This window comes from Brachycentrus maculatus, unplaced genomic scaffold (assembly GCF_059751285.1).
Source record: "Brachycentrus maculatus isolate JH-2025_06_01 unplaced genomic scaffold, ASM5975128v1 h1tg000354l, whole genome shotgun sequence".
Classification (NCBI taxonomy): Eukaryota; Metazoa; Arthropoda; class Insecta; order Trichoptera; family Brachycentridae; genus Brachycentrus; species Brachycentrus maculatus.
This window is the reverse complement of record NW_028281103.1, coordinates 30,870-46,004: the sequence shown is the minus strand read 5'-3', so window position 1 is coordinate 46,004 and position 15,135 is coordinate 30,870. Positions and strand designations below refer to the sequence as shown.

General features: G+C 36.2%; 1 protein-coding gene across 1 annotated transcript; it reads left to right on the top strand.

Moving 5' to 3' along the window:
- Window positions 1-1,576: 1,576 nt before the first annotated feature.
- Window positions 1,577-14,282, top strand: LOC148303703 (phospholipase DDHD1-like). The gene is made up of 13 exons (XM_088269527.1): window positions 1,577-2,203; window positions 3,112-3,416; window positions 4,379-4,515; window positions 5,133-5,208; window positions 6,248-6,378; window positions 6,513-6,647; window positions 7,259-7,400; window positions 8,556-8,772; window positions 9,280-9,447; window positions 10,276-10,454; window positions 11,653-11,756; window positions 11,836-12,523; window positions 13,476-14,282. Exons 1-12 carry the CDS (start codon window positions 1,889-1,891, stop codon window positions 12,312-12,314), a joined length of 2,388 nt encoding a protein of 795 aa, XP_088125653.1. The 5' UTR covers window positions 1,577-1,888; the 3' UTR covers window positions 12,315-12,523; window positions 13,476-14,282.
- The last annotated feature ends 853 nt before the right edge of the window (window positions 14,283-15,135 follow it).

The following is a 15,135-nucleotide window of genomic DNA, read 5'->3' as shown; positions in this document are numbered from 1 at the left end:
TCACGCATTACAAATTTTAAATTTACAATGTATTTATCTTTTCTAAATTTTCCTGTGCCGAGGGCACATTTTACGTTTATTGTTTAAAAGGTATTTTTTACTCAAAAGTATTTCTTTAAAATAAATTTTTATTTCAAGAGGGGGCAAGATGAGAAAAAATCTTGAGATTTGACAAATAAATTGACATGTTAATGGTTTAGATCTTCTTCTTCTTTTTCCATGTTCGCTCCCTAGGTGGAGCATATGGCCAACACGAGTCGTCTCCAAGTCACTCTGTCACGCGCCATCTCCTTGGCTTCCTCCCAGGTCAGTCCGGCGTCTCGAAGTTCCGCTGAGTATAGTCGGTGAATGGTCGTCAGCGGCCTTCCGGGACGCCGGAATCCTCGGGGTTGGAAGAAGAGACATGAGGGGTTGATGCCCTCAGGTGGCATTCTAAGGACATGTCCCAACCATGTCCACCTTCTTCTCTTCAGGACTTCCAGTATGAGGGGCTGTTGAGTTCTTCTCCTCACATCGTCATTCCTGACGAAGTCATACCACTTTATACCCAGTATTCGCCTCAGGCATCTATTTTCAAAACTTGCTAGTTTCTTGCTTTGAGCTTTGGTGAGGTGCCACGACTCACATCCGTACAGCAACACTGTTAGGATGCAGGCGTTAAAGAGACGACACTTGGTTTTTGTCGAGTAAAGCAGTGAGTTTAGATAGTAATGGTTTAGATAGTAACTATAAATGTTTTATGACGAATATCACGATGTTTGATAGATGTTCGAATGATGAAATGAGGAAAGAATGCAAGGATGAGAAAAGCATTATCGATAAAATTAAGAAAAGTGTGTTGAGATGGTTTGGACATGTGGAATGTATGAATGGGGAAAGAACGGTTAAACAAATTTATGAGGCGAATGTAGTTGAAAAAAGAAGCGGAGGAAGACTGAGAAAAACTTAGCACAATCAAGTATGTCAAATACTTGAAAGCGGCTGGGTTAGGAGTCGTAATAATTGTCGGTTATGTATGAGATGCATGAATTTGGAAGAGGTGAAGAATGTTTGCAAATACAGAGTGGTGTGGCGTTCGATTCTCTCTGCCTACCCCTGAGGGAAAGCGGCGTAATGGTAAGTTAGTTAGTTAGTCAATATGAGTATTTTTATTTTATTTTGGAGAAATAAAACACTTTGTTTTTTAATCCACTCGCATTTTGATTTTGCTTTAGGGTTTGTTTGTTTAAAACAAACCCTGAAGAGGGCAACAGGTTGTCGCTGAAACTGATAAAAATATGGGGGGATCAAAAAATTTTATCTTATTACTCCAAAATATATTACAATGATCCACAAAGTTAATACTTTAAATATTCAAAATATTAGTATTTTTAATTGCCAACTTAAGATTTTACTAAACATCGATCAACAAAAAAGCTTAGTCAAATTGGATACATAGTTCAAAAATATAAGATATATTTTTTTCTCTTTGTGCATATTATATATGGTAATTTACCCACTAAAGTTTATGTGCTCGGTCGTCCAATGAATCGCTCGAATTAAAAGAACGTTACTCGTTTTTTGGATAATATTGTCTATGTTATATTTTGACATTTATATTTGATAATTCTGTTCTGACGTTTACTGATAATCTTCGAGTTTTACCCTTTAGCTATCGATTGAAAATGTAGTTTCGATATCAAACAAACTGATCTACGATCCTATAGTATAAGTTTAGAAAGCACTTAGACGTCTTTACACGTGTTTAGTTGATAATTTATAATTAGATTAGTCGCTACTTTGTTTCGCTGTAATAAAGTACGTCATTCCAGGTACTCACTTTGCGCAGTTTTCTTTGTTTAAAACATTTCCATTTTCAAACTTAAAACAATCGACAGTCACAAGCGAAATGAATTATCAAAAGCTGTTTTCACGGTTCTATTCGTCCAGCGAGCAGGGCAACGGTGACTTTTTGCAGAAATATACGGGTTTTACGGGGAACGTCGCTAATTTTTCGACGGAAGAGGTGACTTCTAGTGGTGTTGTGGTGGAACAAGGTGACAGTGCGGAGTTCTTGGAATTCCAGACCCCTATAGAACAGGAGGATGATGAAGTTATGTTTGTCAGTCAGCCCCCTGGTGTTGAAAATAACGCAAACCAGACTTGGGAAATTCCTAGCCCCGAAGACACTATGGCTGTGGTCGAACCTGTGACCCCAGAAGAGGTATGATTTTCATTTTTTTCATTCTTTTTTTATTGATTTTTTTTTACAAACACATATTTAAATATTACAGCATAGTTGGTAAATATACAAAACATTTCAAATATAACGTTTCTACCTCTCTAATAAAGTAGAGTGCTTAGAGAGGGAGTTCGTTTTACATTTTTTTTTTAAATATACAAAGTAAATGAAAACAAAGTAAATTTAAAAAAAAAAATTCCTCGGTATGGAGTCTAAGTAGGGGTGAGTCTTATATGTTTTTTAAATTTAGTTTTAAAGGTTTTATAATTTTTTATTTTATATTAAGTTTTCCGGAAGTTTATTAAAAGTTTTTTTTACCTACGTACGTATAATGGTCTAACGCTGCTGTTGTTTTACATCTGTGCAATATTAAATTAAAGAAAATCTAGAGTTATTTTGCACTTCAGTTGTTATTGGGACGTATTTATTTAAAACAAAATATAACAATCAGATTGCGACAGCCAATTTGTTACTATGAAGAGACTCTATCTTTGATCATGGTATCGGCGCATTTATTATTATTTTTTTTAAAAGGAATAACCCGCAAAGCGTCTATATTAGATGCTTGTTTGCAGGTAGGATAGTAAGGATAGGGAAGGTAAATGTGAAAAATACATCACAAACACCCAGACCAATTGAAAATAAATATTTCTTGAATTTATTTTGGAATTGGCGGGAATCGAACCCACGCACCAGTTTCGCAGTCGAGCGTTTGCCCAACTACGCCACGGTGCCTGTCATCCTAACCATCAATCAACCCAATCGGTTGAATTACATTTCCCGGCCGAAGTGTGTTAAGAGATGGATACTTTGACAATCGCATATCAATATTATGACTTCTTTTGATATAGTTGAGATTCTATTAATGTTTTGTATTAACCTTTTGACAGGTGAGATGGTTTTACAAGCTAAACGGGGATAAGATCTGGACCGAGTTTAACGGTTACGATTCCCTCCTGATTGAAGAGAAGTACCGCAGTCTTCCCCCCATTCCTGTTGAGGATTTGCACCCTATTATTCCTGTGGAGGATCCGCACCCCCTTATTCCAGCTGAAGATCTGTCCTCCACACCCAAGTTTTCAAGCGATGAAGAGGACCATGGACTGTATGGTCCGTCGCCTTCCGTGAAAAAAGATAATCTTTTCAATTTTTCCACACCGAAAAAGACGGGAAAATTCTGCCACAAAGATGAAAGGTAAAGAATTATATTTGTGTCTTAATAAAATATATTAGAATATCTTAGAACAAAAAAAAGAACAAATCACTTTTCTTTTTCTTCTTTTCATTCCTTGTCTGTAATATAAAAGCATATGTCAATATAATTTTATTATTTTTGCCTTGTTTAAATAAATAAATAATACTTTAACACTCTCCTTATTATTCATCGTTTACTTTGTGTAATACCTTTTAAAAATAGTTGCGGAATAATCATTCCATCTTCAGGTTAAATGTAGACTTCTAATGTCTAATATCAGGACGATGGAATGATTACTCCGAAACTGGTAGTCGTGAAGTAGTGTTTTAATGTTGTATTACACAAAGTGGACAATAAATGATAAGGAGAGTGTTATATTCTTCTTCTTCCTCTACTCGGCTGTCCAAATTTAAAAAATAGTAAGGGACATTTTTTTTGTAGTACGTTTTTTTTGCATTTTTGGACTAAGTAGAGTCCACTTAGTCCATAAATGTAAAAAAAACGTACTACAAAAAAATGTCCCTTACTGTGTTTTAAATTTGGACAGCCATACTTCATGAGCCCTTTGACCTCCACTGCTGGGTATAGGTCTTTTCCCCTTCTTTCCATTTCCCCCGGTTGGTTCCTGCCTGCAGCCAGTTTCTACCCCCCACAGCGACTATGTCGTCAGACCATCTCTTTTGGGGTTATATTATCATACCGCAGAGTTGACAATGCTTTTAATATACAAAATTAATAATACTTTTCAAGCCTAAATAAATTATATATGCAACTCTTTGGCATATAATTAAAATGTAACTTTGTTTTAAAATCACTGTTAATAGTGATTTTAATAAATTTATTTTATTTTCATAAATCTATAGTGATTTTAAAACAAAGTTACATTTTAATTATAAAATGGAAAATCACAAAGTTAGTGCTTCAAATTTAAATTAAATATTTTTGCATATATATTTTTTCAGCCACGCTTGTTGCTCTGGAAGCGCAGGATGTAAATCTGCGAAAACCAATTACCACAAATTCATTTCTGAGGATTCTTCCGAGGAGAGTTTTGAGGATGATGGCTCCATCAATCTTGATAGGATTGTTGTTAGAGGAGGTGAATATACACATTCTGTTATTATTATTTGTGTTGGTGTTTCAAAGTATAATTGAATACAAGTGCATCCTTGAAAAGCTGTGAAATAAAACATCTCTCCTAAAACTCTCCTTATCATTCATTGTTTATTTTGTGTAATTCAGCTGTGAAATGCTGAATAATGTAATGTACTTATTTTTTTCTTCATATTTCAATAAAATATCAAATGTTTAAATACTGCCTTGTCAATGTTTGGTTAGAGGTAAATTTTTAGCAATTATTTTACCCCTTTCAAATACAAATTGTGAAAAATCATTTCATTAATTGATTTGGCAGTAATTTAAGTTTTACTTAGTAAATATACGGTGTTTGAAAATGATGCGGAACGTATTGAAACACGTGTCACAATGAATTTTAAGAAATAGTGTCATTTACCAAGTAAAACTTAATTTGAAAATATGTTAAAGTATTATTGCCGGTCTTTGTTCTGTCTGAAAGATTTGGCAGTATGTACTTAAAATTTATGTATTTTCGAGACATTACATTCTTTTTTTAAAGATGTGTAAATTTAATGTATAATGTATAATTATGTGTATGGATTTTGTAAAATGTCGACTATTTATTTGTTTTTTTTTTAGGTTTATATGAAGTTGATGTGGCAAAAATGATATGCGAATCTATTTACTGGCCCGGAGAGAAGTACACTATTACTAGGTAATATCATCATTCTTTTTTGTATGCCTTATCTATACCTTTTTATATGATTGCATTTTAAATCTGGGTTATACGGATTGGGTTTCATGTCAGTTTTGTAGAATTTCACAAAATATAAAACGGGGTTTGAACAATAAAAATTTAGCATTCCTCGTGAAATATTTATGAGATGAACCACCACCGTCAGTTTATTTCAAGCTTTCTTTGCGGGCCCCAGTCTGTGCGATTGGTTTGCTTTTTTCATAATTAGTCTTCACCCTATTATCATCTTTTCGTCTCTTCAACTCGGCGTTCCAGCTACAGCGTATGTTGGAGATAATTTAGTTCATGTAGTTTAAGCGGGTTGTCCTCTGTAGTTCGTGCCTTCGCACATGCCCTTGGTAATTGTAAAAAGGAGGCCTGAGTGTCTTGTTTTTTTACATATGAAGTATTGTGAATTAACATTAATTTAACATTATGACATTCATGTGTTTACAGTAATAAAAATGTAGGAATTCCATCTCTTTGTTTTTCATTTTAAAATGTGCCTGCAAAATGCATAGTCAGTTTAAGGTTACATATTTATTATGTCAATACTAAAGTCAGCAATGTCATTTATTGAAATTAAGCCCAACCTTTTCACTTTTTCTTTGTCAAATACCTTACTGTATTGTCAACTACTTTTCAGCATTATTGTTAATAATAAAAAAATCAATGAAAAATTCCATGAGAAAATATTGACAGTGTTTGAAAGTTGGCATTTAATTTGGGTGTTGCAAGTAAATAAATTGGTACTAACTGTTGTCTGCAACCAGTGGCGTTTACAGAGTTTTTAATCAGGGTTGAGTAAGGATAAGGCATAATAGGCTCTGGTCGTGTTTCTATAAGGAACGCGAGTAATCCAGGGTAGGCACTCCTTTTCTGCCTATATAGAATGCACACCTCTGTCTCTCGCAATATGGCAACAGTTTTTTCTTTCTTTGGGCAAGTTTTGTAATATGCTTAAGGCTAATAATTTTATCACATAAATTTTTTTGACTCTTTGTGTTTTGTTTTTAAGGGGACTCTACTTCTATGATGGAAGTTGGCAACCTTTAGAACGAGCGCACGGAGAAGTTTTAGAAGCTGAACACTTGAGACTCTTTGGTCAGAAGTCTGGCGAGAATACAGAAAGACCGACAGTTCCTGCAGGTAATTTATGTAAATACATATATGTCAATACGTATATTTTTCTTAAAAAGCCACAACTAGATTTGAAAATATACGGAGGCAGCAAATTATTTATCCCGAATAAATTGTTAATTTCTGGATTAATGTTTTAACAGGTGTGGCGGTCCATTCCCAGCATTTTTCTCAGTTCCACGTGGAGTGGATGTCATGTTACGAGATATACCTGTACTGGGGCGGCGCCCCCCGCCAACTGGTCCGAAGCGTCACACAAAAACTTGGCTTTTATCAATGTAAGTTGCTTTAACAGTTGTAGAATATCACCAGAAAATTCCACATTCTATTTCCTCTCATTCTAGTATCTATGTTCACTCTTTTAATTAGTTTTTAAAACATGTATAGAAAGACAATAGAGTTTTTATCTATGACTTTTAATGAAAATTGTAATTTATTTATTTTAAACTAGATACAATTTTTTAAAGTAAATAATATGAAATGTCAAAATGTAAAGTATTTTTACTTATGACAAAAATCTGCTTGCATGCAGATTTGCAGACTTAAAATATGTCTCTAATTAAAATCTGAAAATGTTAGTGCCATGGTGGCAATTCTGACAAATCCAGCCTAACTTAAAGCGGTTAGTATTAGATGGCATAATTTTAGAAGACATTTGATCTCCATTTGATTATTTAATTGCCATTTAAATATGTCTATTAGCAGTCTCACTGTTAATTGAAATTCGAAATTTTTAGTACCATGGTGGCAATTCTGACAAATGGATCCTAACTGAAAGCAGTTAGTATTAGATGGCATAATTTTAGAAGACATTTAATCAGTTAAAGTATTTAATTACCAGTTTTTTTTTTAAACCAAAGCTATTGTTGTATGCAATTATTTATTTCAGCTACTGGCTACAGGCTTAGGAGGGGATACAGAACCCTGGCATCCATATCGGAGAGGCCCCCGGACATCACGCATGTCGTATTCGTCATTCACGGAATAGGACAGAAAATGGACGAAGGCCGTATCATTCGCAACACTAATTCGTAAGTAGTGTAAATCTAAGGGTGAAGACTGACCGGAGCCATTTGGTCGTAACGTAACACGTTATGATGCGAGCATTTGTATAGTCAGTACAGCAAGCCGAGCGCTCCATCCATAGTTTCGGATGCTTGCTGATGCTCGCCGCGAGCGATGTTACGATGAAATGCTCCGGTCAGTTACTACCCTAAGATTCACATGCCTGTTCAGATACTAATTGTATTTTTCAGGGTTGTTGTGTCAGTGGATATTGCTCTATATTTAGACCAATATACAATCAGTTACACATTATAGTACAAGTGCGGGTATGAAACCTTGAATGCCTACTGTTCCTTCTCCATTTTATTTCCCATATATTGGTGATGCCCTCCACTCTGTGCTCTTTGCTTTCATCATGTTATTCCATTAAATTTTTCCTCTTTTAAATCTATGAATATGGAGCGCAGGACTGATTATTACCTTCTTCTCTAGCCTTCTGTCCTCTACTGCTGGATATAGGCCTCTTTCGTATCTTTCCATTTTTTTCGTTCGGTTGCTGTTTGCAGCCAGTTTCTATGAATCCTGCATACTGCCAGTGAATACATATGCATTAGAGACCATAGCTCTAACAAAAAGAAATGCAGAGAAGCTCAAATGCACACAGCGTTCCATGGAAAGATCCATGCTTGGTTTAAGGTTAAGAAATAAAATAAGAAATGAAGAAATTAGGAGCAGAACCTGAATAGCGGATATCATGGATCGCGTAGAAAGACTAAAGTGGCAATAGGCAAAACATGTTGCAAGACAGAACCCCACAAGATGGACTCTAAAGTTTTGAGATGGAGACGTTAGGAGAATATAAGAGGCGTCGGAAGACTTCAATAAAGATGGTCCGACGACATAACCGTTGTGAGAAGTAAAAGCTGGCTGCAAACAGCAACAGCCCAAAAAAAATGGAAGGATACAAACGAGGCCTTTATCCAGCAGTGGAGGACGGAAAGCTAAAGAAGATGAAGAATAAGGCAAAATTGCCAATCAGCAATCAACAATACATCTCAAATTATGGTTTTATTGGTATGTTACTATAGTGTAAAGCTGGTTACGTATACATTTAGACATCACAGTATTTCTACGACCCGTCTAAATCAGTCCTAACAGTGTGTGTATATGCATTTTGCCAGCCTCCGAGTGATATGCGAGTGGCTGCGCGTGCACCACCCGTGCGGGGGCGCCGGGCGCGCGGAGCTGTTCCCGGCCCGCTGGCGGGCGGGGGCCCGGGGGCGGGCCGCGGGGCTGCTGGCGGCCGCTGCGCCCCCCGGCGCGCCGGCTCTGCGACGAGCCATCAACGAGGCCGCCATGGACGTCATGTACTACACCAGCCCGCTGTACGGCAGACAGGTAGGACTGAAAATATGAATTACAAGTAAATCCCGTTTTGCGGTTCAATTTTATTTTATTTGTATTTTCATAAGAGGTTTATAAGAAATTTCTAAAATGGCACTTGTACTGTCATCTCTGATTGTATTTAAACACTAAAACCATACTTCAGATAATTATTCTGTATTACCCACAATATTTAACTTAAAACAATGTTTGTGTGATGTCATTCTAATGACGCTTTTAAAGGAAACCTAAAATAAAACATCGATAGTTTTATATAAAACATGTTAACTGGTATAAATATTTTTGTTGATTCAAGAAAATTATTTACTTATAGCATAAAAAAATTAAAAAGTAAAATACAAATAATTTATTTTAAAAACTTTCCAGATACAGTTCTGCAGAAACTCACTCCCGGACAGGTTAAAATGCTGGATAGACCCGACTTAGGCATTTTAAACCCTACATCAGATAATTATCACAATAATGTACCTTATTTCTTTCTTAATTTGTTATTTTGCATAGGTTCAAGATGACCTTCGGAAAGAGTTGAATCGCCTCTACACCATGTTCATGGCCCGCAACCCTCACTACAAGGGGCACTTCAGTGCGGTGGCCCACTCTTTGGGGAGTGTCATCCTGTATGACATCATCATAGACTACCAGCTGGGCTGCGACCACTGTGCAGGGACGGTAAGCACACTAACTTGACTTCTCCGGACACTTCTTCTCTAACTTTGTCCTCATCACTGAGGGTTGTGACCCTTGTGGAAGCAACGACTCTTCTCCAGTTATCCCTTGACTGCGCTGCAAGTAGCGCTCCAACCACCAAGGTGCCTGCTGCTGCCTTAACTTGATCGGTCCATCGTATGGGGGATCTTCCTCTCCCTCTCTTCCCCTCCAGGCTGCCGATCACAGCCAGTCGCTCCAGGCTATCCTTATTAGCTCGTAACGTGTCCAAAGAACTGAAGAATCCGTCGTGCACAGATATTGGCTGGAGTTAAGCCATCCAAGTGTAGTTCCTGACGTATAATATAACGATTATGTTTATAGAATGAAGTATACAAAAAATATAATCAAAATCTGAAATTGATCTATTTTTGTTTTACAATAGTATCAGTAGAAGAGGGTTGATATATAGAATATGTCAGTGTTTTGCAAACTTTTTTTATTCTAGGTACACCTACAAATTAAGAAATTTCAGAGGTACATAATTACCATATTATGGTAACATATTCAACATATTATGTTCAATGCGAAATGTGAGTTTACTTAACTGAGCACAGGCAATTAAATTTGGAGCAATTGTGTTATTTTCACAAAACTAAACTTTTGTTCTGCGGCATAATCTAATCATAACTAATCACCGCGGTACACCAGTGTGCCGCGGCACACACTTTGCGGAACAATAGAATATGTCACATCCAATAATAGTCAATTATGTAGTTTTTTACCAGCTAACCTCCGCCGGAGCTAATACATCTGCGGTTATTATCAATTATTGGTGAATCAATGTTCCAGAGGCACATCCCGAAGCAGCGTCTGCTGTTCCCTCTGCAGCAGCTGTTCTGCCTGGGGTCCCCGCTCAGCGTGTTCCTGGCCATGCGGCACCCCAACCCCTCGCTGTGCGCCGTGCTGCCGTGCGAATTCACCCCCCGCCTTTACAATGTCTTCCATCTCTCCGACCCGGTTGCTTATAGGTCATTTTTACTGTTTATTGTAACTGCAGACAGTTGGTAGAATTCCAAATTGAATTGTCGGGTAATATATCCAAAATAAAACACGGTTTTTTGGATTGAATCCTACATTTATTTATGTATACATCTATCAAACACTGACTAAAATTATTCACAAAATGTCCTTATATACTAACAATATATGTATTCCTAGACCTAATAATAGCAATTATTGTTAGTATATGAGGATATTTTGTAAATAATTTAAGTCAGTGTTTGATAATGTCCTGAGAAGAGGAAACGCGTCACGTATACATAAATATACATAAATAAATGTAGAATTCAATCCAAGAAACCGTGTTTTATTTTGGATATATTACCCAACAATTCATTTTTACTGTATGTATACGTATATGTATTACTTCCACAAATACTCTGACAAATCAGACTGCCACTCGTATTAAACCCTTTTTCTTAGAATTGAAACAACATGAACCCATTTTTTTATTTTTTTTTTTTAGAATCTGAAGAAATTCAAGTAAAATTTAAAATGAAGGTATGGCTCATATGAAATATTGGCTGAGAGAGCATTAAAAAAAGAAACTTTATCTTCATCCAAAAATGTGTTCATCTAACACTCTCCTTTATTCAGTAATACCATATCACAAAGTTAACAATGCTTTTAATATACAAAATATATGTTTTCATCAGTTCAAGGAATGGTCTTTTTTATTATGTTTTTTAAATTTCATTTTTGATTAAAATACACATTTAAAAATACTTTCAATTACGTATATAAATCAATGGATTAAAGATAAATGTATTGCCGGATAACTCTTACATAAGCTATGTTGGGAATATTATTTTGAGAAATAAGATCCTCACATTGTGTGTCATATAATCTTACTATGTGAGTGGATCAAAACACAAAGTCTTTTTATTTCTCAAAATAATATATCAATATGATCCACAAAGTTGATGCTTTCAATATTCAAAACATCTGTTGGGAATTTTTAATATTAGATTGTGAGCAGTTTGATAAATAATTTTTTTGTATTTTTATAATATTTTTTAAAAAGCTTTGAAATCCTTAATTGCGTTATGAAATATATTTGACTCATATCCAAGCCAGAAAAAAGTAGTATTTTTAGTGTCTAACTGGAAAACATTGATTTAAGTTACTTACTTGGCAATTATGTGATATTCCTGTTTATCTTTCTAGGTTAGAACCATTAATTTCACGTTACCACGCTGAACAAGCCCCCGTTGTTATTCTACCATACCACACATCCCCTACAAGCAACAGAAGTCTCTCTCCAGCCAAAGGTAACATATTAATTTTCAAATTAAAAATAACGCGGCACACGATTCCCGACTGCGTGTAATGAGTTATTTTTGTCGACAGTTTCCTGGAAACTCTGGTCTTACGTCAAGCATCCCTGGCAGAAGCCGAGCGAGGCGGGGTCATCTCATGACAGCCCCTCCAAATCGAGCGACTGCCCGCCGGAGATTGAACACAACCTCGAAAGCGAACCGTCTCAAACGACGACGTGTTGCGGATCAAGGTCCAAGAGCCCCAGCAAGCAGGGTGAGGAGACTTGTAACGATAAACCGTGCGTCTCAGATCAATGGGACGCCAAAAAGTCAGACCGCGATCGGTCTTTCAAAAGCAAGAACAAGAAGAAAGCCAAGTGTTCGGAGTTTTGCAGGAGCAACGAGGACGTCTTGCCCTATCGGCTCGATTACACGGTCAGAGATACGGGAATGGCGAACAATTACCTGTCTGCGATAACGTCGCACACGAGCTACTGGAATAATTACGACGTGGCGCATTTCATCCTCAGCAATCTGTTTCCCGAAATGGACGCCGACGGAGAGACGTGACTTCGATGTGCCGGCGGTGTGTGCCTTAGTACGCCGCCTCATGCGAACGGCGGCGAAAATATTCTCTAGTCCTTCCACTGCGGATTGTCCAACGTCACGTTGAGTGATTAGTTTAGCTGCGTGGAATATAGTCAAATGATGAGTACAAAGTATCTTAGTATGTAACAAAACAGTGTCATAATTTAATACTTTCTTCCTCGTTGTAAAGGGTCCGCCAAATAACTTTTTTTTTTCAAAAACAGGGCGCAAAACATCGAGTGTAGCTTCGGCTGTGTGGCACGTAGCGCCGTCCTGTTGAAACCAAATGTTGCCAATATCCTTCTCTTCAATTTTTGTGAACAAAAATCCGTTCAACATGGCCCGATAACGATCGCCATTGACTGTAACGGCCACTCCTTGCTCATTTTCAAAGAAAAATGGCCCAATTATGCCTCTGGACCAAAATCCGCACCAAACAGTGACTCGTTTTGGGTGTACCGGCTTTTCAATGTATGCGTGCGGGTTTTCTGTGCCCCAAATACGACAATTTTGCTTGTTTACATACCCGCCAAGATCAAAATGAGCTTCATCCGAAAAGATGATTTTTTTGGCAAAATCGGCATCTTCTGTAAGTCGATCGCAGGCCCACTCAGCGAAGCGAAAACGCATTGGATGGTCAGTTGGCTTCAACTCCTGAACCAATTGGACTTTGTATGGCGTCATACCAAGGTCTTTATGCAAAATTCGTCTCAATGATGTCTCCGAAATGTTCAATTGTTGAGAACGACGGTGAATTGATGTTGATGGCGCTTCACGCACACTTTCTGCCACAACATCGATATTCTCGGGTGTACGCACTGTTTTTGGCTTTTCACGCTTTGGTTTATCGATGAGGATGCCAGTTTCTTTCACTTTTTTCACAAGATAACGAACATACGGAGCTGACGGTGCTTCTCTTCTTCCAAAAACCGTACGCAATTTTCGCACACATTCTGCAACATTACCATGATTTTCAAAGTAATGTCGCAATATTTCCCAGCGTTGTTCAAGCGTATACACAACCATATTCGCTCAGCGGAAGGATAAAACTAATTATCTGTCAAATCAGACATGAGCTAAGTGTTACCATTCACGAAATAAGCACTAGTTGAAAAAAAAAACTTTAGATGGCGGACCCTATAGTACAATAAGCATACACACAGCTCACAGACAGTCCTCACATCGCTTATTTGGTGCAACAATGACGTAATTAATTATTTTTTTAAAACATGTTAAATATGTCAAAATGTGCCGAAAGAACATTTACATCGGGAGAAACATCGACTGAATTGATTTTGTGGTGAAATGCTGCGAGATGACGCAAATTTTATTGTAGATTTGAGTAAAATGGCGCCATTTCTGTTGCTACAACGTCTGAATGGCATCTCCTGTCATGTTTCTAAAAGTGTAATTATGACATTGTTGCACCAAATGAGCGACATGATGTCTAGGCTCGATTCCTTCACACTAGTTGTTACAAACAATCGATTTGTTAAGAAATTCATGTTTTTTTGTTGACATTCCCCGATATTTAGTGATATTAATTCTTAAAGCACTCAGAAAGTGTGCCAAGTCCTTTTTTTAAATATATTTATTTTGTTATTTGTATGGCAATATAAATAAATATCACAATCAATTGAAAGATGAATAATCAATCTCCATCCTCAATCAAAGTGTATTTTCTCTGCTAATAAGGGCAAGGACATGCAGAGATTTTATGTTAGGATGGATTTAAAAGTAAGGACCGATATTTATAACACAAACACAATACATAGCTACCCCATAACTTTAATGTATGAAAACATCAAATCATGTCGGATTACGGAGGTTAGACTGCAAATACTTAACACTAGTACCACTGAAATGTACCGAATACCTAGAAATGACTACCTATAACTAGAAAACGGTTAATCCCAGTACGTTTTTTTTTTAAATAACAAAGTTAAAAAATAAGTTAAAAACATCAAAATATGAAATGCATCAATTTAAATGGTGAACATGTTCCAGTGTAAAGCGTATTATAGCATACAAATTATTATAAAAATATATATTTTCACTAATAACTCATGATAGCATGTACAGGGCATCTTATTTATACTTACATAAATAGTATATCTTGTTTTAAATATGTAAATAGAATAAAAAATGATAAAACTAGATATTTTTCATGCTGAGAATATCTCGGTGCGAAATATTCCAAAGAAATGTGTGTATATATTATTGTGATATTTTCTAATTAAATTTAAATGTATTGAGGAAGCTCATGTTAAGCCTCTGTCCTTTTGTGGCATTTACACAAGGACAATAATATAAGTATCTTTAAAAATCACTGGCAACATAAAACATCTACGCTACTGAGTTATATGTGAAGGTGTGAGTTCATTAAATGGATTGGCATTGCAACTGCCCAGGTGTAAATGTCACATAACAAGTCTAGTCTCCAGTTAAAGGTTATGTCTCTAGGTGGCAGTGACTAATTTAGATTTATTCTGTTCACATATTAAACTTTATAAATGTATATTTGAACATTCATCTCGAATTAAAATTTTCCAGTTATATCTATACGAAAATTCCAATTATGTTTAACAAGATTAATGCCATTTTTCTGTGAGTTTTGATGCATTTGAATTTTTGTTATACGTATTGTTGAGTTTTGTTTTTTGATTTATTATTTTATTTTTATTTGACAGGGGTCATAATTAAGTGAAAATTACGATTTAGAGCTTACAATATCGGTATTTTATTATATTTGTGATACATATCATAGTCATACAGGAGAAAGTGACCAACTAACAAAACATAA

Coding starts and splice junctions, on each gene's coding strand:
- LOC148303703 (XM_088269527.1), top strand. CDS start 1,889: ATGAATTATCAAAAGCTGTTTTCACGGTTCTATTCGTCCAGCGAGCAG. Junction 5,209..6,247: donor GAGAAGTACACTATTACTAG/GTAATATCATCA, acceptor TTTGTTTTTAAG/GGGACTCTACTTCTATGATG. Junction 9,448..10,275: donor GCGACCACTGTGCAGGGACG/GTAAGCACACTA, acceptor TCAATGTTCCAG/AGGCACATCCCGAAGCAGCG.